General features: G+C 38.7%; 1 protein-coding gene across 1 annotated transcript in view; it reads right to left on the bottom strand.

The window, feature by feature from the left end:
• sorcs3a (sortilin related VPS10 domain containing receptor 3a) overlaps positions 1-25,202 on the bottom strand; it is a 260,608-nt gene that overhangs the window by 7,561 nt on the left and 227,845 nt on the right. Inside the window, exons 18-25 of the mRNA XM_023954909.2 lie at positions 24,781-24,952; positions 14,312-14,498; positions 12,579-12,712; positions 11,314-11,437; positions 10,818-10,930; positions 5,056-5,187; positions 4,873-4,972; positions 1,967-2,072 (exon numbers count right to left, since the gene is read on the bottom strand). Coding sequence (XP_023810677.1) covers positions 1,967-2,072; positions 4,873-4,972; positions 5,056-5,187; positions 10,818-10,930; positions 11,314-11,437; positions 12,579-12,712; positions 14,312-14,498; positions 24,781-24,952 — 1,068 coding nt within the window. The remainder of the gene's footprint in view (positions 1-1,966; positions 2,073-4,872; positions 4,973-5,055; positions 5,188-10,817; positions 10,931-11,313; positions 11,438-12,578; positions 12,713-14,311; positions 14,499-24,780; positions 24,953-25,202) is intronic.

Here is a 25,202-nt window from a genome sequence, read left to right as displayed (position 1 = left end):
GCTGGGTATCATCAGCATAGCTATGAAAACTGATGTTGTGGCTCCTGATGACATTCCCCAGAGGAAGCATGTAAATGTTAAAAAGCAAGGGGCCAAGGATGGAACCTTGAGGCACACCACAATTAATTTCATGGACCCTAGAAAAGTGTGTGGCCATGCTTACCATAAAGTTTCTCTCCATGAGATACGTTTCGAACCACTTGAGAACAGTCCCTGAAAGGCCAAGACTTTTAAGTCTGTTTACAAGGATCAGGTGATCAACAGTATCAAAAGCTGCGCTTAGATCTAGTAGAACTAGTACTGAGATCTGACCTGAATCCAAGGCACATCTGACATCATTAACGATTTTTAACAAGGCTGTCTCTGTGTTGTGGTTCATCCTAAAGCCAGACTGGTTTATCTCAAAAATGTTGTTTTGTAAGAGAAACTCATTTAGCTGAATAAAAACAAGTTTTTCTAAAACCTTACTTAAAAATGGCAAGTTGGACACAGGTCTGTAGTTATTAAAAACGGAAGGGTCTAAATTCGTTTTTTTGAGTAACTGTTTCACCACTGCCGTTTTAAAGGCAGCAGGAAAAATACCCGTCTGTAGAGAGGAGTTCATGATATTTAAAATCTCACTCTCAAAAGACCCATAAAATGATTTAAAAAGTGAAGTAGGGATGGGATCTAAAAAACAGGTTGTTGGATTAACTTGGGAGAAAACTCGACCAAGTGTTGCAGCTTCAACCAGGTCAAAACTGTCCAGTGCTTCCTCAGGTGAAATCAAGCCATCATTACCAATAGAGAGGCTTTTTTACAGATGTTCAACAGGACTAAGAATTGGGCTGAAGGTCCACTACTTTACTTTTAACCTGCTTGTACCCAACACAGACGAACTTGTCCCAACAAGTGCAGCAAAACAGTTCCAGACCATGACTCTAGCCTCCAGGATGTTTTGCAGCATAAACACTTCCTTCTTTTTGGGGCTAAATTGCAAATAATCTTCAGCTTACTCTTGGGTTATTGATGACATTATCCATCTCTTCAGCTTGCCATCAAATTTTCTCCAGTGGCTATTGTATGACCTGGGACCACACTCCCTGCACATCCTGGATCTAAACGTTCTTAATGCTGTGTGTTGCTGTAGTAGCAGAGACATAAAGTTCTTTGTGGGGTTTCCTATAAATTTTACCTTAGAAATATTTGTCTTTGATATTCTTTCTGTCCATGGTTAGTGTGGTTTAAACCATTTCTCCAAATAGCAAATGGATTCAATGTATATTTGATGAATGCTGATTAGAGGATGCATATTCATAAATCATTTCAACATGGTCTCAGTTTAGATTTATATTTCACTGTCGTTTTCTTTATTTTATGAGTATATTGAACAAAAATTCCAAACCCATGCTGGTGTCTATTGGATGTTTTTTCTGTTTAATATTTTGTCAGTTGCATGCATGGTTTGGGTGACCTTTTGTAGGTTTTTTTCTTTTATCAACCCTTTAACACTGGAGCTGTCGCCTGCGACTTTCCAAATGTTCATTCATTCATTCATCTTCCATTTTTCCCTATCGGGGTCACGGGCCTGCCAGAGCCTATCCCGGCAACTTATGGGTGAAGGCAGGGGACACCCTGGACAGGTCGCCAGTCCATCGCAGGGTTTTCCAAACGTTTTCACAGTTAAAGTAATTTCAACAGATTCTGACAAATGTTGCAGCTTGTTATTCACCTTTCAGCATTTACTCAGTCCTTCACTGAATTTGGTTTGGCAGAGGTTTTTTTGCCGGATGCAATTCTTGACACAACAATGTACATAAACATTTTGATATTGAGTGTTCGGCATAAAGCTGCTCTTCTCAGCTTTACAATCCATTGGAATTACATTATTGGTGTAAACAGTTGAAGAGATACTGTAATTCAAACACTGGAGCTAAAGCTCCAATGTACCAACAATTTTAGAGAGAGGATCACAGAAATGATGCACCTCTTGAACTTGTAGATGAGAAAGACAGCCAGGCCGAGGAAGACCACAGAGAGGAGCATGAGCATGGCAGAGCTGTTGTGTCGGGGGCTGGAGTCCACCAAGGGTGCTGTGAGGAGAATGCAGAAAACTATCTGTTCAACTTGGAATCTTCCACACAGAGCATGAACAAAAGAAAATGAAAAGTGATACAGGCTCTGATCCAGTTTGTGAATGCTTCAGCTCTTTCTTTCTTTTCTTTTTTTGAGAAATGTTTTTTTTAACTTTCAATTTTAATTACAATTAAATGAAATGTAGTGTGTTAACTGCTTTACTGCTTTTTACATTTTTTTAAAAGCACTTTAGATTGGGAGCTCTTTCACAAAACCACACCTTAAAAGCCCCAATTTTGACAAGACGCAAACAAGCCTGCTTTGTTTTCACACGCTTTCTTACGGAGCAGCCTTTTGTATCATTTTGAGACATAATTCTTGTAAAATATTCCAATTAGCAACAGTTAACACTTGAAATCAAACTAAACTGGAGTTCATATATGATGCAGGAGGTGTTGAAAAAAAAATTGTCTTCTCACACAATTATCTCAATTTTCTTGCGACTTGGAACTTAAACAGCAGCACTTTAATACATGTTTGAGATTTCAGCAAAAACTTTGCAACTATCTTAGGGGAAAAAAAAACCTGTAACGCACATTAATTACTTCAAAATTATAACACATGTCTGGAGATCCCCAATGAAACACTCAGACAAATTTTATCCAAGTCTATACAAGATGAGGAACAATCCGTTTTACAAACAGAAAGTAAGGTGCAACAAATAATTGTAAAAGGGTGTTCAAGTAAGATATTCATTAAAAAGACAGCTTTAACAAACATGAACACAGATGTCCAAATAAATTATGCAGACTGGTCTTCAGTGGTGGTGCTGTTTGACCATTTGGTTGTACAGTCTATCAACTGTGGGTATGAAAGATCTGAGTTCTATGAAAGTTTGTAAAAAGCATGCTAACCATTCCCAGAAAGAAAGAGACTCTATCTGCTTATGATAATCAAAATCTTAATTCAGAACGAAGACTGTCAATAATTCCCCTTGACGGTGGAAGAATGTGCACCAACTTTGGAACCATCATGATCAATCTATGGAATACAGAATTTGGAACATTTACTTAACATCATATCTGTAAATTGGTTCAGCCGTAACAAAGATCACAAAATTTGTCCCCAACTAAAGTAGGTAATCGAATCGAATCAATCGAATCCAAATACATTTTGAATTGGTGTGTGCACCTAAACATTTGGATTTGTTATGTTAACTGAGAATGGATGTCAAAACATTTCTGGGTTGGTGCATATGCAACAGTTGTGCAAAGTATAGAACAGTTGGATAAAATACAAATATTGTCAACTATTTTGCACTTTCACATACTAGAATCTCAATCACTGCAACATCTCTAAACTTTACCAAGTTTTTATGTGTGTCTGGTAACATTAGGAAGTATTTCAGGAAAGTCTCTCATCATTGACCATAACTAACTGAAGAGTGGAACAAACTGAAAAAAACTGCCTTCTACTATCCTGCAGTCCTACCATAATGACATGAATTCCAAGGCTTTACTGTCAAGAAAGAAATATGGTTTTGCTTTGACACCAGAGAGGGATGACAGCAACTGTTTGACTATTTTTTTTCTTTGCTGTCTGTGTTATGATTAATATTGGGTAATAAATTGAAATGCTTTTAAAAAGAATCTTCATTTGAAATGTGTCCTCCGGTTATATACACAACGGTAACATGTTATGTGAGGATGTTTTATTTCCAATATCAGAAATGTCAAGAGGTATAGAAGCGTGAAATTGCTGTTTCAGAGTAAAGCAGGTGACAGCAGGGGGAAATTCACACTTTTCAGGTGGACTTGAAATGGTTTCATGCACCAAATTCATAATAGAAGTCAATAATGGCCAATGCTATTGCTTTATTTTATAAGACTCGCATTAAATTCCTTTTATTGTTTTGAGAAGAGTGTTATTGTCTCTCACTGATGTCAAAAATCTGTGAGGCTTTCACTTTTCTGCCAAGACCTCCAGCTTAGAAACAGAAGCCGTCTGCTGCCACTGACCTTTCTCATGCTGCTCCAAGGCTTTTCAGACCTTTTCTTGTGCGGAAAAATACAAAGTGGGATCCAGCTGGGTGCAGCGCAAGCATAGCTTTTTATACCTCGTGCTGTGAGCTGCACACGAATCATGGTCGTGTGCCTCCAAAGACTTTGTGCCTAATGAAACTAGCCAAGCAATGAATACAACAGAGATCTGTCGGGCAGCAAGGGACAAGAGTTTCTGAGAACCACCAAGCCTTAAGTCGATAAAAAAAGTAGAGTTTTCCAGTCCAGTTATGTCACTTACAGCTGCTGTGTTTCCATAAATAAGCTGTGACTTAACTCTAAAAGTGAATTCTGGGGTGTCGGTTCTGGTGCAAAAACACAGTTTCTGACTTTTCAAGCCATTCCTAACTCTACCCTCAGATTGTGCAGCATTCTGTCTCAAGGACTAAATAATCAACATAATTATACTCAGTGTAACACTCATTTTGTGGTTGGATGGCTGTATAAGAAATGGAGCAGATGTTCAGCTTTTGATGGTGGGCATAAAAGATCCCTCATCTCAAGGAGTTCCACTCAGAACCCAGCCCCTCCCACGCTCCCCTGTGTTCCTGCGCCGCCATGGAGGCTGGCTGACAAGAATTTTAATTGGGAGACCAAAGCAAAGTTCTTGTTGTCAAAACATGCTTATTACGGTACTGGTTGTGGCCACTCCCAAAACACAAAATGCTTTAAACAAATTAATTACCACCAGAGAGTAATAATATTAAAGCTGACAACTTAATGATGGCAGACGGCAGTGAAAGGAGCTACCTCTTACCCAGTGTTAACTGTGTGTTGTACACAATCACGCGTACTCCAGGCTTCAGCTCAAACTCTACCAGATTTTGGTTCAGCGCGTTCACGATGGTGCTGGAAGTCTGTGGAACAGCAGCAAACACTCTTACTTGTGCAGAAAAAGGAACTTATGTTGCTATGGGGAGATAGTCACAAGCATGCGTACCTGTTCTAGGGCATCCTCACTCTTTTTTCTGCCCTCTGATTGGTTCTTGTTGGGCAACAGGAAGAGCTCTGCAGCTGTAGGAACACCTGGAAACACGGCAACCAAGAGCTGCTCCCCCGGAAAGTCGCAAACCTGTCACACAGTCCAAAATCGTCAAACAATAATGAGACTAAAGTAAATTCAGTTGTGATTTTATGGTTCTTCATGTGGACACACAAATTTAACCCTTTAACTCCAGAGTTTTTTCTCCGGTGTTCATGTTCTGAGAATTACCTTAACTACTCTTCAACTATTTACCCAATTAACGTAATTCCAACAGATTCTGATGTTGAGAAAAAGTAGTTTTGCGATTATATGCAAAATTGTAAAGTGTCAAGTGTTTACCCAATAAACGTAAACCAGCTGAGCGCATAGAAAAGTGGATTTGCGCTGCGTCCGAATCTTTTGAATTTGTGTTCATTGCATAAATGGTCAAAGAGTTACAATAGTTCAAAGAGTTATTTTGTGGACAAACAGCGGAGCTCCTTCTCTAGGAGGCTCAGACAGCTCCGCTCCAAAACTGCCCGGTACCAGAAATCCTTCATACCCAATGCAATAACCCTGTACAACAACTCACAATGCAAAAGATAACCTTTGCACATTTTTGTTATTACCTATTTATTTATTTTTTCTATTTTGCACATTTCTTTTGCACATCTTTTTACCTGCACTGTTCTGTAAATAGCTTTTTAAATTATACTACCTTGTTGTTTGCATTTATGCTACATCTTCTTTGTTTTGTTTTTTTGTTTTTTGTTATATTATTTTTAGTATTTTTTTTCCCTCTGCTGTCAGTTGCTATGGTGATAAACAAATTTCCCACGTGTGGGATCAATAAAGTATTTTTGATTCTGATTCTGATTTTCCTGTTTTCGGTGGCGGCTCCGATGTTAAAAGGTTTAAAGTAATGACTTCAGTGAAGTAAATGACAAAGTTTATTTTGATTCATACAAGTCACTAAATCAAAAATTCAAATCAAGAGTGTTAGAAGAAATTGTGACATGACTAAGTATGACAACTTAAGATGAACCTGTGAGATACTTTACATGTTAAAAACCTGATTAATGTTAATTTTTTATATCTTTCATCAGGGAATGGACCTTAACTGGTCTTCTTTCTGGTATATTTTTAAACTTAGAATGTAAAAGCTCTACAGATGCACACAACTGCATGCTGACAATGTACAAAAGCTCTGGTGAAAGCTTTTGACCTAAATCTGACTATTAGCTAAATGGCATTTATTCAATGCCACAAAATCAATATAAAAAATGTGTACAGTGTTTGCTGTGTTTGTTTCGAAAAGAGCATTTGGTGAAGTTCTTAGCTTCAAAACCAGTTTACAGAAGCAAAGGGAGGCTGAACATGGATTAGGATCTCTCTTTGCTGTGGAGCAGAGACTGTACAGCCAAACTACATCAATTATCAACTGCAGGAAACCCTTTTGGAGCACCACAGTAATGGACAAATGATAGCCTTGGGCATGTCTTGCAATGAGAAAGAATGGTGGTGGGGTAATAAAGTGAGCAGAATGACAAAGGAGGCAATAGTTCCTGAAAAAAAAAATCAATACACTTGAAGCACGTTTACTTTCAGTGCAATCAGTCATTACTTAGAGCATAAACATGTGGCGTGAACCCATTTTGATGCAATGTAAATTTAATGTTAGATCTGCAGCAGGGAAGAAAGGCCTGCTTGGATTTGTTTGATGGTTCTCTATTCTGACAGTTCATTGAAGCAGGACACACACTTTTACAGGAAAAGACTTGTTATAAGGCTGCCGCATCACAGCCTGGCAGGTTCAAGTGAATACAATGAAAAAGTAACAATTGGAACATAACTTTAACCATTGGAAAAGTATGGTAGATTTGTTTATCATACCTGGAAAATATTGTGTTGTCTGCTTTACTGAAATCGAAGTACTGCTTATATAAAAACAGAAAGCTACAAACAGGGACAAATAAATAACTGTGAAACTCAACAATAATGAACATAGTTAATTTCCCTAAAAAAATCCCCATGATACTGGTACTACAAAGCTCCACAGCATTAAGAAAGTATTTCCCAGTGAGGCAAATAAATAACAATTGCTTCATTTTGGAAGGAACTAGTGGAACAAAGAAAATCCAGATTTGTCATGTTTGACAGTGATTGGTGCACTGGAAAGAGAAGACACTAAATGCAGCCTTTGGGGACAGTATTGCGAAATGGGGTAACTATGTTAGGTCAGATTAAATGTGTGCAAAGCCACAAATCTTCATTACGAAGTCTGCAGAAATATTTAGAATGAATTTAGGAGGGTTTAATGGCGAACCTTGACTTCTGTCCTTACTATAAGCCATTAATAAAAATAAATCAATTTGGGATGATACCCTGTTAATACATTAGTAAGGCTTTACACTGTGTGTTGCTTAGATCAATATTTATGGTCCAACATTTCAATACCACTGTTGTCGACAGAGGTCTGAAGCCAGAATTGAAACCTAACGTGCTGTCATTCATCATTCATCACTCCAAAATCACATTTGTTTCTTCTTTGATTTGATGAATGAAAGTAACACTTACTTTTAATTTTAAGGTTTTTTTATTATAACGACCATAAGGAAAAATTTGATTGCGTGAAGTTTCTGACCTCTATTAAAATCTTTAGATGTGAGCTGTGAGGTATTATCAACGCATAATCTGTGTGATCATATGCTGAAAAACTGAGGGAATTTGAGAGGAAGGCAGCTAAAGAGCAAAGTGGAACCAAATAACCTCTTTTACTGAACGTTTGATCGAGACCAACAGACCTGAAAGATTCAGTGGCGGTGATGCTTGGCTACACCACTCCATTAAATGGAGCTTGACTGTAACTGCCAGTTCTTGGCTCCTCCATCTCCTTCTTTTATAGGTTGGAAGTTGTTTACTATGTTGAGGAGCGATCAGTCATGGACCAACCGCTGTCTCAACGAGAGATCTCAACCAGAACAAAATCAAGAAGGAAAACAAAAACACCTGTCACCAGTTGGACTACAGGTTTGTCTGGATATGAACTCTGTGTCAGCTCCACTCGCATAAACAGTCAGGCAGCCCCCTCACAGAGAAATCCAACTCTGAAGTCAGAGGATGTCAGGGGATGAAAACAATCAAAAGTGACAATTCAGCTTCTGGTGTAATGTAAGTAATAAAAATACAGACAGTAGATTCAACTCTACATTCTATGATCACATGCAGAATGGAAATGGTGACTTAGAAAACAGGGTTTATTCTCCCTGATAATGAAACACCTGCACAGTAAGGCACTACAGCAAAGAATGATGTTTGTGTCTTAGAACATCATCCATGGTCGTGTGGGGTTTTTCAATGTATCTACATAATGAGGACTGTTCCCAACCAGATTTTTAACATGGCCGTTAATGGTTTGGCTGTGGGCTGCAAGATTAAAGCCTATGTGGATAACTGTGGGTTCCTTAGAGGCCTCATCTATGACAACCCACATGGGGCCAAAGTGTGACTGAGGTAGGCTTACGATCATATAGACATTATATCCATTTATATCCCAATGAGTCTCATATTTTGCATCGCATAGGGTGAAAATGTCCCTAAACTCACATTAGGGCCACTTTTGCCCATGTTTAGCCTGCACTAACCTAAGCAACCCACCAACCAAGCAACCCAGGGGTATGCTGAACCCAAACACACAATAACTGGGTTTCTAATTAATACACTACAGTAGTGTGTTGGGATCAAACCAACACTCCCCCAATTGAGCCAAATTTGACAAATTAACAGTGTGAATCATCCATGTCCAGGAAGACTAAGACCCATGCTGTGGTTTTTCACTTTGACTCATTTAATTGAATGCCAAACACTATGTTGAACAAAAACGACAGTCAGCTGTTGGGAATACCAGGAACATCAGTTCCAATTGGGTGTATGCTGCACTCTTAGCTAAACTGGATCGGACTCAGATAACTGAAACTGGTACCAGTCAGACCTGTCATGGATAATAAATGTACAAATAATGAGTAGAAGATGAAAAATCTTCTTAAATAAGTAACAAGTCTGTAAAAGGCAGAGTTCTGGTTTTAAGGTTGGCCAGAGGTTAAAAGGTTGGATAAATACTTACTTTCTGCACCCTGATACAAGCCAATTCTTTTAAAATCATACAACATAATTCATTAGATTCTTTGTCTGCATTCTGTCTCTCACAGTTGACATGTACCTTTGATACATTATAGCCCTACTCTTTTTAAGTGGGATAACTTGCAGAGGTGGTGTCCATAAAATATTTTTTTTGCCCCACTGTATATAAAATGAGTCAATTAGTAAAAATAAACTGAAGCAATCAAAGCAGTCTTGGATTTTGATCTTGTGCAGCTAGCTTATTGTGGGTCAATTTGAAATGCATGGACCTGAGAAGGGTTCAATTTGATTATCAGCAATTGTGATAGGCGATCTTACAGGCAGTTATGATAAACCTGAAATATAACTATCTTCTTTTCATTTCGGCCTTTCCCTTTAAGGGTCGCCACAGCGAATCAGCTTATCATAGGACTGATTTCTCATATTTAGTTTAGCAATGGTTTTTTATCTGATTTCCTTCCTGAGACAACCCTCTGTATTTATCCAGGCTTGGAATCGGGAAAACCCTGGCTTGAATTCTCCTCGTGGCTACAATTACAAAGTAAAGAAATCCCTTTCAGTTTAACTATTCTAGATAATAAATCTAATTTTGCGCAGAAAAATGTCTAACCAACAGCAATTGCCAAATTTGTTTTATTAAAGCTTTATTAATTATTTCTTTGGGGATTTGTTTTTCTCTTTGTGTATGTCGGAGATGTTGTATGACTGTTGTGTTTTATTTTGACTTTCTTAATGCCTTCCCCCATTCCAGTATCCTCTAAAATGGACAAATAATATGTTTTGGTTGGCTGGATAGTACGTTGGTCTCAGAGCCACAGTGTATTTCCACTGTTGGACTGTTTTACATTAAAATGAATAGAATGAACATTCTATAACAGGCCACCTGGTTACCTGCTGAATTGTGTTGTTTGGCATTTGGTGTCAAACCAGCATCATAGGGAGATGAAAGTCCAGCCGCTCGAGAGCATACAGCAGTAAATACATGAATCGGTCATCGCTAATGGACAACCGAAAGTGTTAGATACACCACCTAAAGTGAGCGCAAGGCAGTCTTGTTAAACACACCAACACGATTTCTCAGATGAACTTAGACACAAATTTGGCCTAAAATTATACAATTTTAACACAGATGTGGAAGTTTCTTCTGAATTTGTAAAATATTCATCCCAAATCCTCAACCTGCTGCTCAAAGGCTCAATATGCTGTTAAGATGGCTTCAGGCGCACTGAAATACAGTTGAGTGGTACTTAACCAGTGGGGTCAGCCCATGACGCATAATGGAGTGTGCACGCACACATTAATGCAAAGTGACAGGCGTCGTTACTCTCAGGCGTCCGCACAAACCCTTGAGCATGAAGTTCTGAGATCATTTCATTTGTGACTTTTAAAATGAAGGAATCGCTGCCATCATCCAGGGAGGGGAGGGACGTCTTCAAACCTGTCTGATGATGAATCGCACGGTGGCCCGGGGGCGCTGTCTTGGCGCATGGCTGAGTTCTGAGTGTCGGGCAGCAAAGGTTTTTGTGGAAGAGGAAGGATGGAGAGCAAAGATGGCATAAGACAAAGATGGAAGGACGGTGGAAATGAAAATCACTCACTTGGAGCAGAGCCTTCTTAATTACTCTCCCCACATCCTGCCTCCACTCAGGGATGTCGGGGTTAAACTCGTCCAGATTCGGGGAGAAAGATAAAAGTAGAGATTTGAAGAATTCTGTTGAGGAGAGTCAAGGGAAATTCAGCTATTAATGCATGCTGATCTCGGGGTAACTGTCATTTTGCTCCAACTGAGTTTTAAGGTACTTAACAGCTGATGAAAAAGAAGTTTCTCATTTCCTTCTCTGTTCCCTTTGGCTACATGCTGCAAATGCACTTCTTTATAATTAGAAAATGTCACAGCTCGACATAATTCCATCCTCAGGTAATAAATCACTACATTTAACATTTACTTGCAGCTTGATCAGCTTAAATAGGACATATTCTTCAGACATCTCAACTGTGTGGTGATACAATCTTCTCTGAAAGGAGCCATTTTCCTTTTAAAGGTTTTACATAGGGCATTAGATTTCATGCAGCTATTTCCATGACTTTACTGACCTTTGACTGCTATGGTCTTGGTGTCCTGCAGAATGGTGTTGGCTGCAGATACTTGCACTGTGATGGTGTGCATTCCTTCACTCCTGAAGGTGTATGAGATGCTCCCATCCAGCGTTATCAAGGGCTGCAGGCATAAGGTTACAAACAAAGCTGGAGAACCCCTCTGTCTGAGATGCTTCACATTTCTAAACACTATTTAAAAGTCAGAACAGTTTGTTTGAAGTTTGTCTGTATGCAGATACATTTCTGAACCTTATCCCTTGAAGTTAGCATTGGAGGAAGGGCTGATATGGAAATGCATTTAGGGAAGAGGTCAAAGGTCAGATTTTGGTGTCACCAAAGCAGCTTCAGGCTTGTTTTGAGTGATTCTAATCAACTTGTTGTTGAATCTGTTGTCAAGATTAAATTTTGCATGAAAGTTAAGAGAAGCAGCAGTTCATATTGCACAAATGTGGTTTTGGAGGGAAAAAAGGAACAACTGTTAAACGGATGATCCCACTTTTGGGGATCATCCAAACATGGTCGGCCCAAACATTTGTGCCAAACATGGAGAAGTTGCATTCAGCTTCTATGTTTCACAGATCTGGAACTGACTTCCAGAAAGCCTTAAATCAGCTGAAACACTCTGTTTATTTAAATCCATGCAAAAGACCCTCCAGCTCACAGAATCATTCCATTCGTTTTCGCAAAAGTTTACTTCCACACTTTTATTTAAAGCTTTCTTTAAAGTCAGCTTGTCTTAAGATATTTTTTGTCAATGATCACTTTTTTAAATATTTCTTTAAGGTGTTTTTTTTTTTTTTTTTAATTAAGGCTCTTTTAGTTTTCTTTGTAGACAAAATGTACTTTAAAAAGAAACTTACTTGGCCTTTTTTTGCATAATTTCTTGTTTTAGTCTTTTTAAGGCAAAATGCTTCAGGTTCTATATTCTGTTTCCTTTGTTATTTGTTAATTTCTTTGTAAGAAAAAGTATGTTGTACATTACAGGGCAATGTTCTGAATACAGCTACTTTTAACTCAAGAAAGTACAAAATTATAAAAGCAAGATATAATGCAAAGCTCTGCAGCCTCCACCCAAAACAGACTCCCTTGAGACTGCCTGAATGAACATCGTCTGTCAGAATGGAAACAGTCTTGTTTGATTATTCAGCTTAAACCTTTTGTTTCAGATCAGTGACTTCTTTCACATCTTTAGCCTTTGCAGACTAAAGCATTTCTTCTAGTGACTCTGATATCAATATGTTTCGCAGTCACACAGCAGTTACCTCTGTGTTGTTGCCGAGCCACCAGAAGTAGGTGACAGTGCGCGGCTGGATGGGAAGAACCACTGCTGTGATGTTTACCTCCTTGTTTCTGATGACCACAAATGGGGCGAGAAGCTGGACGTGCTCCACCGGACCTGTGAGAGGAACACCACCAGTCTGTTTTTGTTAAAACACAAAAGAACTAAACGACTGAATTAAAGAACGTGGAGGATGCAGCTTGTTGCTGCGAGTGGCGCAGAGGCTTTTATTTGAAAGGTTGATACAGGCGGGTTTCATCCCACAGTGCAAAGACCGCAGGCTGAATGATAAATATTCCAGAGGTGTGAACACGACTGTGAGTCTGAGTGTTTGCTCTGCGGTAAACTGTCAGCGCGTCCGAGCCGTTTCTCTTCATCTTGTCTGCTGCATTCAGTGATAGGACCCAACCTCCGCCCCCGTACCAGCACCAGAGGAAAGTGAGAAAAACGGATGGATGCAAACACTGTGAACAAATACATCAACCCCCAAAAAGATCCAGGTGTAGAGAAAAAACCTCAGTGCATTAAGAAGAAGGGATGGATGGCAATTCAGGAGCAGCTGTTCGAATTCTGCAACAAACAGACATTAAAGCATGAAATAATGAGACTTTTGCTTTAGTTTAATGTCACAAAGTGAGCTAGACTGTTTCCAAATGAGACTGTGCGCGTCATGTTTGCAGAAACAGGTTTGATGCTCTCGCCGTTAAAGGCAGAAGATGAAAGACTCAGAATTTCTGTGATCTTGGTCTCTGGTTTATTTTTACACCCATCCAGTTGTGACCTCATGATTATTAAAAGTGTTTGTAGGTGACTCTATGCTTTTCATTTGAGTCTTTTTCTGGTTTATTGGAGAAGGAGTAACATTGAGGTGACAAATTTCTCCCGTTTTCTGTGTACAAATCCTCTTTTTTCTCCTGAACCAACTTGAAGTTATTTTCTGTTGTAAATGCCTCAAAAATCTGGCAGAAGGCCTCATCTCTAGGCAACTGTGGCCCCTCCATCCATAGATGTACTTTTTTTAATAGTTAAACTCTTCCTAATGAAGCCTAATTTGGAGATTCTTGCTTGAAAGAGGCATTTCTAAATGCAAGTAGGTATTCACGTATTACCAGATTTCAGAAATGGAAAAGTGCTGCACTTTGAAGAGCTCTCACACAACAAAGCGTCACCACTATTCTAAAGTCAATTCAAACTGCACTCATAAGGGTGGGGTATCCCTGTCTTTCAGTGCACATAGTCAGAACCACAGAATCAGAGATGGTGAATCTGAAATCCGTCATAATCAAAGTGTGTAAAGCTACCTTTTCTCTGCCCGTTCATGCGCGCTCAAGCAACCACTGTCAATAAAAAGTATTTTTAATAAATTAGCTGTGAATAACTGGAAAAACAAAGAGCCACCTAAAGTTTCTGACTGAAACAAGAATCAGCTCAAGAACTTTCAATAATCTAACCGCCTTAACCATTTTCTAGAAACCTATAAAGATATGCAACAGTTGGGGGGAAAAAGAGCCCTTCCGTTTTGTTATTCTTTAATAAAGCTAGGTTTTCTCTAAAAAACAAAAAACAACTTTGGTTTGCAAACACAGCTGATTTAAATATTAAGGAAAGATGCAGTGGGAACTACATGGAGTTTGACATCTGAACTGGAGGATCATGAGACCTTCAGAAAGCCTCTAGACCTGAAGGTCTCAGAATATTAGTTTCAATCAGACTTACACGTCACATGCAGGAACAGCGTTGTCGTGTCATAACCCAGCGTATTTTCTGCTAGCGCTGTGACTCGGAAGATTCCCGCCGACTTGTACGCGTGCTTGATCCCCTCCTCAGTCCAGCTCAGGTTGGAGTAGGAGACGGCTGTGCCGTCGCCAAAATCTAGCTGGATGTTGGTTTGCATGGAGTTGCCCTGAAAATCAAAAAGGCGATGACCGTTTAGTCACAGATGGCACTTTAACAGAGAATAGCTGCAATGCATTTTAAACGGCTCAAATGTGGATTTATGATGCCTACTTTTAACAATGTTTTCATCACAGGTCATATCAAATTACTTCTACTATTTTCATTTTAGGTAATTATCCTCAGTCTATTCAAGATCATGGTTAACAAACTGTCAATGTCGGGTCATACTGTATGTCGTTACCCTCTATTGTCTTCCACTATCTTATAAAGTTCTTCAACCAAGCTTGATATCTTGCACTTTAGGCCGACCACCACCTTTTCCTGACACAGAGACCATCAACTAGTTAGACTCCCACTTCTTTTTTAATTTAAGCATAGAATATTCACCAAAAACTCATTTTTTTAAACTTTTTTAGACCAAACTCAGTTTCCAAAGGCACAAATGTTCACGGAAAAACACCATAATATGTAAGCTGAATACAGTCTGACTGAGTCCAGAACATCTGGACCTTAGTCCAACCAAATGGAGGCTTAAGGCTTTACTGCATCAACATCAGCGATCACGAGGCTCCGAACACCAGCTCAGCAGATAAAAAAAGTTCCTCCCAATTTTGAAATCCAGATTTAAAATAAATAAATAAATAAATGTAGACCTTCAAAGCTAGACTGTGTTGCAGAAAACAATGGCATTTAAGTGTTAGTTATTCTGATAGTCTAAATGTTTAGAGTTGTAAGGACACTGAGTCATGTGGTCCAAACAGCAGGACTTTCTTCGGATCACAAAGTGTGGATCGTTCTGACAAAATCATATTCAATGAGCAGCTCTGCAGCAGAAATGATGGTAACATTGTCATAGAAATAAAACTTCTTTTTTCTTTTGAACAAAGTCTGATTCTTCAGCATTCAAGAGGAAGCTTGGGTCACAGTAGATCTAAGGGAGCTTTCACACACATCTTTTTGATCCACAGCAAAATTCATTTCCTCCCTCAGTCTTCCTCATTCAGTTCATCTGAACTCTGGTGCAGCAGGACTAACATATGAATTATGGTCCACTTGAAGCTTTTTTGAGTTAGGAAAGAAAATAAAAAAATTCAAGCTAAAGCTTGAAGCCATTACTCCAAAAATACTGGAAATGTCTGTTTTTAAATATGCTAACATTAAGAAGTGATGGTGATCATTGGTCAGTTTGATAATATTGCCCAAAAGAGTAGCTGTTGTAACAACACAGGGTGTCTGAACTCTAAAAAATAAGAGAAAGTTGACGTTTTTCTACATCTGCTCCAACGTCTGCTATTGTGAAAACACCAAATATTACTAAAAGGGATTTCCCCTGCTTAGGTCTGGATTCTGGTTGCGTAGTAGCAATGCCATAAACCTCAGCTGATACTAATGAAGTTACATTTTTAAATTCCTTAACTTGATCCTCTTTTCAAAATTAATACATTTACTGAATGCTAAATAAAAGCGTAGAGGCAACCTAAAGCCCCTCCATCATAGTTAAACAAAATAGCTTTTTCATAATGCTGCCATGTAACCGCAGTGCTGTTCTTCCCCCTTTGTGTTTTTCAAACAAAAATAATTAATCTAAAGAAAATAGAGTATTTTCATGTGTCTGATGGTGAGAAAGTACTGAATAGAGGTTAATAACTCAACATTTCTGCTCCAAGCTTAACTTTAAGGGTTAGTTTAAGGTAATTCTCAAGAAGTCTAACCACCTTTTTGGCTATGTTATTCAATTTTCATAAACAACTCTTTAGTAACATTTCAAAAATACTCTAAAATACAAATTTGTTTTTGTTTGTAAGTCATTCTGTTGTAGTGTATGGTCCAGCTGGTCTGCATGGAGCTTGGTTTGTGGCTGGACTTATGGTGAACTCCACGTTGGAGCTGCTGGATGAGTGTGAAGACGTGTTGCCTAACAGTCTGCCATTGTCGCTTCATGTGATGGAGAGACTAGCAACAAGTTTAGACATTACTCCGACCTTTCTGAAATCTAAAGTGTAGTTGTTAATAAGTCACAGCTTTTGGACATTACATATTCTGTTTTAAAAGAAGTCGTTTGTTTCCAAGTGTCATTTCTATTCATGGTGCCGGGTCCTTTTTCTGACCTCACAGAACAAACATCTGCTCACACATTTATGCCAGCAGTTGCTTTACAACCCACTTCCACATCCCCAGGAGACTCTGGAAATTAGTTACTGCATCTTTGATGATACAGATGTTTAAAACAAACAGCTGAAGAAGTTTGGTGAAACAGAATCCGGTTTCTGTCCAACGAACATGCGGTCGTCTAGGGTTCACAAGGCAGAAACAACACTATAAATTCAGTCATTCAATAAATTCGTCACACCTTTTTTAAGATAATTCAATTATTTTTCTGTAATATTTGATAATAAAATATTATAAGGGATGAAAATTAGTTTAGTTTCTAGTGTTTTTAAACTGATGTATCAGTATATTTATTTGATAAAAATGGAATTTCATTTTTTTGTTTTTTTTTTCTTTTCTTTTTTTGTCAGTCCTTACTTTATGGTTCAATTGTCTTACAATGGGAAGTTCAACTTTTTCTCCACTTAAAACATCATCAATTCAAAAGATTTTTTCATTATCAAGAAAAAAATTGTTTCAAAAATGGAAATAAAAGAAAAAAAGGTAAATTTTATCAAAACATACTAAAATTAAACGGTGATGCCAACTGGCAGTCTAAATAATCCAGTCAGAAGTTAATGAAATTGACCTGGACAGAAGTGATGGTACTCCCAGAAATGCAAATATGTGACGTTAAGGATAAACTATCATATAATTGGCATTCCAGATGTTTTTGGACTGTCAGGTTGCTTGTTTAAAAAGTGACATCAGTCATTATGGAGTTTGGAGACCTGGGCCAAATTTTTATTTCATTATTTTTCTGAAAAGGTAAAAACACTAGAAATAAAAAAAGAAAAAGAAACTAACTTTGTTTGTTTGCTAAATCTTAAAACTGAGTCATCTGGATTTCAATAATTTCATTCTTTCATCAAGCAGTGTTCAATCAATCAAGGCTTTCAGGACGATTTGAGCAAACTAAACCGGGTTTACAGTTGACATATGCTTTTCAACTTTTCCTGATGTTTTAGTCCTTTGGGTAACATTTAGCACGTTTTTTCAAGTGCTTAAAGATCCACTGAAATTATCTTTTGGTCTTTTTTTTTTTAAAGCATTCCCAGTGGTCTTTTAATTATGATTCTTCCGTGTTTTTGCCTAAATTAAAAAAAAACTTTTGTCGTTTTCCAGTTCATAGTTTCTGCAGAGCGGCTGAAATTGCCTCTGTGGGTGGGACAATTGGCGTCAAGCCATGCCCCCCACCCCATCAACCATAACTGAACTATTAGTTTGCACGCTCTCCAGCTAGCTCACAGCATCTCACACCTCTCTTTCCCGCTGCAACGAATATGGTGAACAATATTGGAGCTATCTAGCTGTACAGTTTTGAGTCAGATGCCAGCTCAGACCAGGCAAACAGAGACGTGCATGGAAGGTTGACACCAGTGTCCAGCAGCGGAGCCACCACCAGTGTGTGAATGTGTGTGTGAATGCACTTTAGTATACACGCCCCCCAGCCCACCCAGCATAATTTCTACGTCACAAATGAGCTCTTTCTATTTTATAAGGATTTGAATGAAGACATAGTTAGAAATGCAGTTTTAAGCTTGATTTCCCTTCCCACAAGAACATGTTAAAAACACCAAAAACACTTGTGTTATTGTAATGGGCCTGTAAGAAAACTTGAACACCTTAATCTGTCAGCATCTAGACATGTATTCTCACAGCAGGTTCATTGTTGTAGTTTAGCAATTTTGAAAGCCTTGGAAAAGCAGGCAGATTACCTCTGAAATATACTATCCATCATTAGCATGTTCACTGACAGGATGAAAACATGACATCTTGTAAAAAAATACACATTAAAGAAGGCCCAGATGAAAACTTTTTCATTTAAAAGTCTCGCTGAGCTTTTTTGATGTGATGAAGCAACACACTGGTAAACATAGTTCTTTCTCAGTCTTCCCCGAATTTGCCGCTAACCTCACATTTAATAATGAGGACTTCTAAGTTTTAAGACAAAATGTGCTCTGAATATCATATTTGTTGTGGCTGTTGTATTCAGGAGAAAAACAGGTTTTGCGTTTGTGTGTGCATCCACTGCCCGTGTCTACGCAATGTAAGCAGTAGGAATCACATCTGCTGCTTGCAGAGTGTTGGTGGCTGAAATCCTTACCCACCCACTCCCACCCCATCCAGGGCTGCAGGGATCTTTATTTGTAGTGCTGAATTAGCATACAGCCTCTGCCAAAAGCACACAATAAAACTAACAAACAAATGAATCCATTGTTCACTCTGTGTTGTTCTTTAGCTCCACACCTGAGCGTCTTCTTTCTGGGAGCGCAGGAGGTTATTCCTCATCTCTGCATGGAAAACACAACACCTTTGATAAAAGGCTTAAAAGAATAGAGGACGGCTCTTGACAGCACAGGAATTGTTAAAGCCTGTAATGAGCTGGCACACGAACAACACTCTGGCTTGGTGGCGCTAATGTAGAGCTCTTTTCACTGACCGCAGTTCATTCACTTCCACTCTTCTCATACATTTCAGCCACGCTGGGACTTGCTAATTTGCATCAGAGCATCTCTGACCCGTCGCTCTAAATGTCACTCTTTGTGTCTGTGTGTCTCTCTGGGCCGAGCAGAACCGCACGCATCATTGTTTGGGTTCACAAAGACAGCGCTGTCATTCAGGCTGAGAGGAGTTTGGACTCAGAAGACCAACATTTATCCAGGTGTGAGTCTGGAGTGAAGCCAGAAGAACATCACAGTTTCTGCTGTGATACTTCCTCAGCTGTTGGATTGGGTTAGACTGCCAGTTGGGATGGATGCTACTTAAAAAAAATTCTTAATGTATTTAAGTAATGAGTAGGATTATTTTACTGCTTACCACAGACACTTCAGTGTGGAAACAGCTTTTTTTAGTTTTCCATGCCACATTTGGTGCTCTGAAGTTACACCTGCTAACCTGTGTTTTTGTGGATAAGGAAGAAAGTGACCAAAAAAAACTAGGAATTTAATAAAGGTTGGATCAAATTCATACAGAGTACTCTAGATCTCTACAATGAAAAGACAAATACCCGTAAAATGGATTCCACAAATACAGTTCCTGAGGCAGGCCAATGTTTTTCAGGACAGGAGAGACCCCCCTAGACAGGACAGGAGAGACCCCCCCTAGAGTCATTTATATCTTATATGGTCACCTTTACTAATTCTTTGCCCTGAGTGGTCAGTGTCCGTGCCTCTGCTGCTACCAACAAGGTCATTTATAGATTTGCTTTTGGGTTAAAAAATACACATTAGGTCCTTGAAGCTTTTCCTGGCTTCAACTGGTCTGGAGCTCCATGTGGGTTAATGTAACAATGCATTCATTAATGTTTTTATAACAAGAAATAAAACTGTAACATAATATAAAAGTATTAAAGAATCTTTAAAAGAAAATCTGAATTTAGTATAAAAACCTTTTAGCGTTTTTACCACAAAATGCATGATTATTTTAATAACTGGCTCCACTATGTCTTGAAGTTCCCTGTCTTGAAATATGGTGCCACCTTAAGTATCATTATAAAAATGGAAGGTATGATTTTCGTGCATGTGGTAAGTGTTTCATGAAGTATGTGTAGAAATAATTTAAGTCACAGGTAGATTTCAGGGGGTAGAAAAATAAAAGAATCAATGACATGCCTGCGTCTTTTTTCAAGTTTTCACTGTGATCTGTGGCCCGCAACATGCCCAGAAAACAAAATGTGGGTGAAAATTTTCACTTTAAAGGGTTACAGAGTGATCTTACAACTTTAACTTTTCATGATAGCCACCTGTCCTATACAGGTTTGCTCATTTTTCGCCCGCAGACAGCCCATATCCATCCGTAAGGGCAGTTGTGAATAAAGCATAGTGGTAGTGAATTAAGTGGAGAGACTGACACAAATGCATTATAGTAGAAAAATACCGCCAAAAAAAGATAAAAATTAATCAAATGTGGACTGTTAGCAGACATAATCAGCTGCAGTGACTGCTCAGAGAATAAAATTCAACTCTGACATTAAAAATTTAGGTGGGAATCCTCATTAGCTTGGTGTGTTTGTCATGTTCAATCCCATTGTCTGTTGGTTGGAAATTCATGGAAACTTTGTTCTTAGGGCAGAAGCAGGTCTTTGCAAAAAGAGAGAACAACGGAACAAGATTTTAGGCCAAACGGTAGCGACGGGATCAAATAGGAGGCCGTTAAAAATTTAAGCTGACAAATGAACTGTAGAGCAGGGGGCTCTCTGAGCTTTGACATGTCTGCTGAGTGACGCGAAGCAGCAACAGCCACACGTGGACAGATGTGGAAAGATTTCATGTAATCCATGGACACCAGTGAGGTTCACAAATCACTGAAGAAAAAACGTTCAGCGCTGTCTAGTGGGTCTAGATGACCCAACTCCCAATGTTAAAGTGCCTAGGAGAGCACAAGGGTTACCACCACAAAGATTTAACACCCCTCCCAAATATTTAAAACAAAAGTTTTTAAATGACACAACAAAAAGGAATCTTGCTGTTTTCTGTGTTTTTACTCCGGCACGAGCGCAGAGCGAGCAAGGCTTTGGTTACTTTAGCTCTGTCAGCAGATGTGAAGCCAAAAACAATTCAGTGCAGCTCAAGAGGGAAGTCGCTTCATCCAGTCGGCTCAGTTGCTGGTTCTCTTCTCTTGAGCTGCACCATTTGATGTTTAAACCAACAGAGATTTTTGATTTGACTTTATTTCTTTGAAAAGAAGAAATCTTCAATACTCTGATATTAACCAGAAAATATACATCAAACTGTAACACAGTGGGTGTTCTTCTTCACTGTTTAATTTGTTGCCATAGGCAGATAGCCTGGCTGAAAGCTTTACAGCAGATCCTAATGAGACAGGAGCATAAATGGAGCAGACGTTTCACAACGGTGGAGCATTATCAGTACCTGCAAAAATGAATTCACATGAGCAACACTCAGTTTGAAAGTTTATTGTTACTTACATTTTCAAATGAAATTCAGTTTATTCTTTATACCAAACTGAAAGATGATTAAAATTGTAAATATAGATTTGCATATGAGAAATGTTCCCTTTTGAGGTAAAATTATTAAACTGCCAGGCGATTGTGATATGAACTTTTCAAAACTGAGAACATCCTGGGGGAAAGCAATGCTTTAACATGCTTGCGTGGGAGTAAAACTTTACAGTTGTTACTCCCTGAGTGAGATTGACTCCGGTAGAGAAATAAGCCAGCCTGATAAAACCTTGAAACTGGCCTTTACTGTAACACGTAATACTTTTACGATTTCACATACTTATTCAACTGCAACGATGATGCAACATTTATACCTTTGCAGTGTTTATTGTGTAAGGATATTTGAAAAAATTATATATATATATATATATATATATATATATATATATATATATATATATATATATATATATATATATATATGTTGATCAAAATGACAGAAAGATATTGAAACATTATCTAAAATGTTTTTTTTTTTGTTCTTTTTTTAAACCTGATGGGTTTTCATCTATCCGTTATCTGGACCCATATAATCTCTTTCGGGGACAAGGAGTTGCTGGAGCCTGTCCCAGCTACTGTTGGTCACAATCACACATCCACACCACTGAACACTTTAGAATCATCAATTAAGCAGTGAACTAGGTTTTTGCACTGTGGGAGGAAGCCAGAGTGCCTGGAAAAACCCCTGCATGCGTGATGAAAACATGCTAACTCCTCACAGATGGAACCCAGCCGGGATTTCAACCAAGAACTTCCTAAATCCACAACTAGTTTAGCTGTGTCCTTTAAAAAAAATACGGTATGAACAAAACCTGATTTTTGCTGGAGTTTTTTCTTATTTTCTCAATGCTTGTTTGGCATTCCCATAAGTATTTTTCTTGATGTAGTTTAATAATTTCCCAACAAGGTAGTTTTGTTTGTACAAATACAGTAGCCTTAGTTGGATTGAATAATAGCTAACTGAGATAATATGGTTTGTTGGGATGTTTGCTTCCTCTTTATGATGTTTTCTGTAAATGGATGCAAATTAAATCAACAGGAAACCAGGTTAGTCCGTTTTTAACCAGATTTCTGATCCTCTAATGTCAACCTGAAGCAGTTAGATGTTTCTTTTGTCACTAAACATTATCGATGTAATTAGTTTGATTTAAATTGACCAGACCAAAGCTTTCTATGCTACATTTTTTAAGCTAATCAACCTCGTTGCAGCTTTCTGCAAATTTCTGCACACGTGATGACTAATTGGGTTATGCAAAGCAGAAATTAAACATAATGTCCCCTAAGATTCCCTCGGTTCTTTAATGCTGAATGGGAAATGAATTGTTTGACTTTTCCGTGAAAATGCAGAAATTCTTGTAAAAGCAAGTGCAGAATTAAAAGCAGAGCGGATGCAGATGGAGTCAAAACATGTCAGTTTCTCACTCTTTTAAACTATTTTAAAGTGTGCATGCGAGCCACAGTCTTCCACTCATTTATTATTTAGAGTCATTTGCTCACCCCAAGAAATACAGCCATTGCGTCCTTCATGAATATAAATTAAACTCTGAATTGGTCATGAGAATTTTTTCCAAGCTGGTTTGATGCCACAAGGATTCCCAAGCCCAACATTCCTCTTTTTTCTCATCAAACTGCTCTGATAAACCACCTCCTTCCTTTATCACCTTCCTTCCCTTTTCCATCAGAGAGCCCGGCTCTTAATGAAAGAAAACAAGCCTCGATTCTTGAACTCATCACACTGTAATATGACAACCGGGCCCTGGCGAGCCCTCTGGGGACCGGCGCTTACTCTGAGCTGTTAAAGCAGTGGCAGGAAAACAGCCTTGTTGCTAAAGCCCTAAAGCCTGCAGTTAATATCGGCAGAGCGGTCTTTGTCTGTGAAACATGGGAAGCAGCTTCCTGGTGACCAGGCAGCCTGGCAGGCCTGGCTCTGAACAGCCTCGCTCGCTAACAGGGTCTCTGGTGAGGTTTTTTATTTCTGCTTCAAGCTCTTAACTCAGCCGCTGCGTGGGCGATGTGGAGGGAACTGACTGTGTTCAACTTCAGATAGTCTTTAGAGCGCAGTTACTTTTCAACAAATCATCACTCAAACTTTAGAGTTTTTCCTTCAGGGTTAAATATTTTCCAAAGTTGTACACAAACGATGGAAAGCTCCCTCTGACACCATGCCATATATCTGCCTTTTGCCTTTATATCCTCTTGTAGAAGCAAAAAAACTGACTTGTTTGTGGAAGAACACTCTCTCTCGTTCATGCTTTGGGCCTATAGTTCTCAAGGACAGGCCTGGTGATTTCAGTCATTTATACCAGGGGTCCCCAAATCCAGGCCTGGAGGGCTGGTGTCCTGCTGGTTTTCCAGAAACCCTGCCTTATTTGCTGCTGATGACCTGGATCAGGTGCAATAGGAGATTTAATGGCAGATTGGTTGGAAAACATGGAGGTCACCAGCCCTCGAGGCCTGGATTTGGGGACCTCAGATTTAGACTAACTGAGAAGTGAGATTTGAGCTCTGGGGGCTTCCAATATTGTCAGATGTTGATCTTTTATGACATAAAAGTCAAGTATTTAAAATCTCAGTTAATTTCTGTGTCTGATAAGACAAAATTTAAATGTGAAGATTGTGTTCTGACATGGAAAAAATAAAATATATCTCGTTCCCACAATTTAATATCTTGTTCCCACAAATTAATATCTTGTTCCCACGAAATAATATTCAGTTTCCACAAAATACTATTTTGTTCCCTCAAAATAATTTAATAATTTGTACGATCGAAATAATTATTCACTTCATAACTCATTCATAAACACGGATATGCTCTCCGTCCTGCCGCAAAAGCCGCTTTCAGCGGAAACTTCCGTGTCTCTGTGACCCACATTTGTTCAAGAAAGGAAAAAGAAAAAAAAAGAATGATCAATTTGTTGTTGTCTAAATGAATATAAGAAAAATATCATAAAATCGTAAATAATTATTTCTTTCGCATAAATTGATTAATTTGTGGGGACGGAATATTATTTTGTGGGAACAAGATACTTTTTATTTTATCTATGTCAGGACACGGGCTCTATACTTCAACATTACTTTATCTGCATGAAATTCTCTGTGACTTTGATGGTGAAAATAAATCAAGTGTTAATTCTGAATCAGTGCTTCTGTGTAAGAGTCTTTTTGATTGTTCTCTTACCTCATCAAAGTGCACCAGGAAGGTGACGTTGCTGCCCCGGTTGGCGGTGAGTTTGCCGTCTTTTGTGGTCAATATGAGTCCTCTAGGAGGTCTGTTGGGACACTGCTGCTTTCTGGCTGTGTAAATCTCTTTGACTCCTTTGGTACAGTTGTTAAGCACCACTTTACGATACCTTCGGAAACAAAAATCAGCAAGTTACACAAGGGCAATTCAAGACAGAAATACATATCATGTTGTAGTATGTTGGATCCTAAAACTACAGCTTTTGTGGCTTGTATGATCCCTGTGTTGTGCTTGGGTATCATTAAGTGAATTGGCTTGCATTGTTAGCCAAAGCACGGTGTAGATCCGGAATGATTGAAGCTCTGAGGTCAAGAACACAATGTTAATGGTTTGACGATAAACCAAATTACAAAAACTGT

Source organism: Oryzias latipes, chromosome 1, assembly GCF_053564925.1.
Source record: "Oryzias latipes strain Hd-rR chromosome 1, Olatipes_Hd-rR_3.1".
Classification (NCBI taxonomy): Eukaryota; Metazoa; Chordata; class Actinopteri; order Beloniformes; family Adrianichthyidae; genus Oryzias; species Oryzias latipes.
This window is presented reverse-complemented; position numbering and strand designations above follow the sequence as displayed.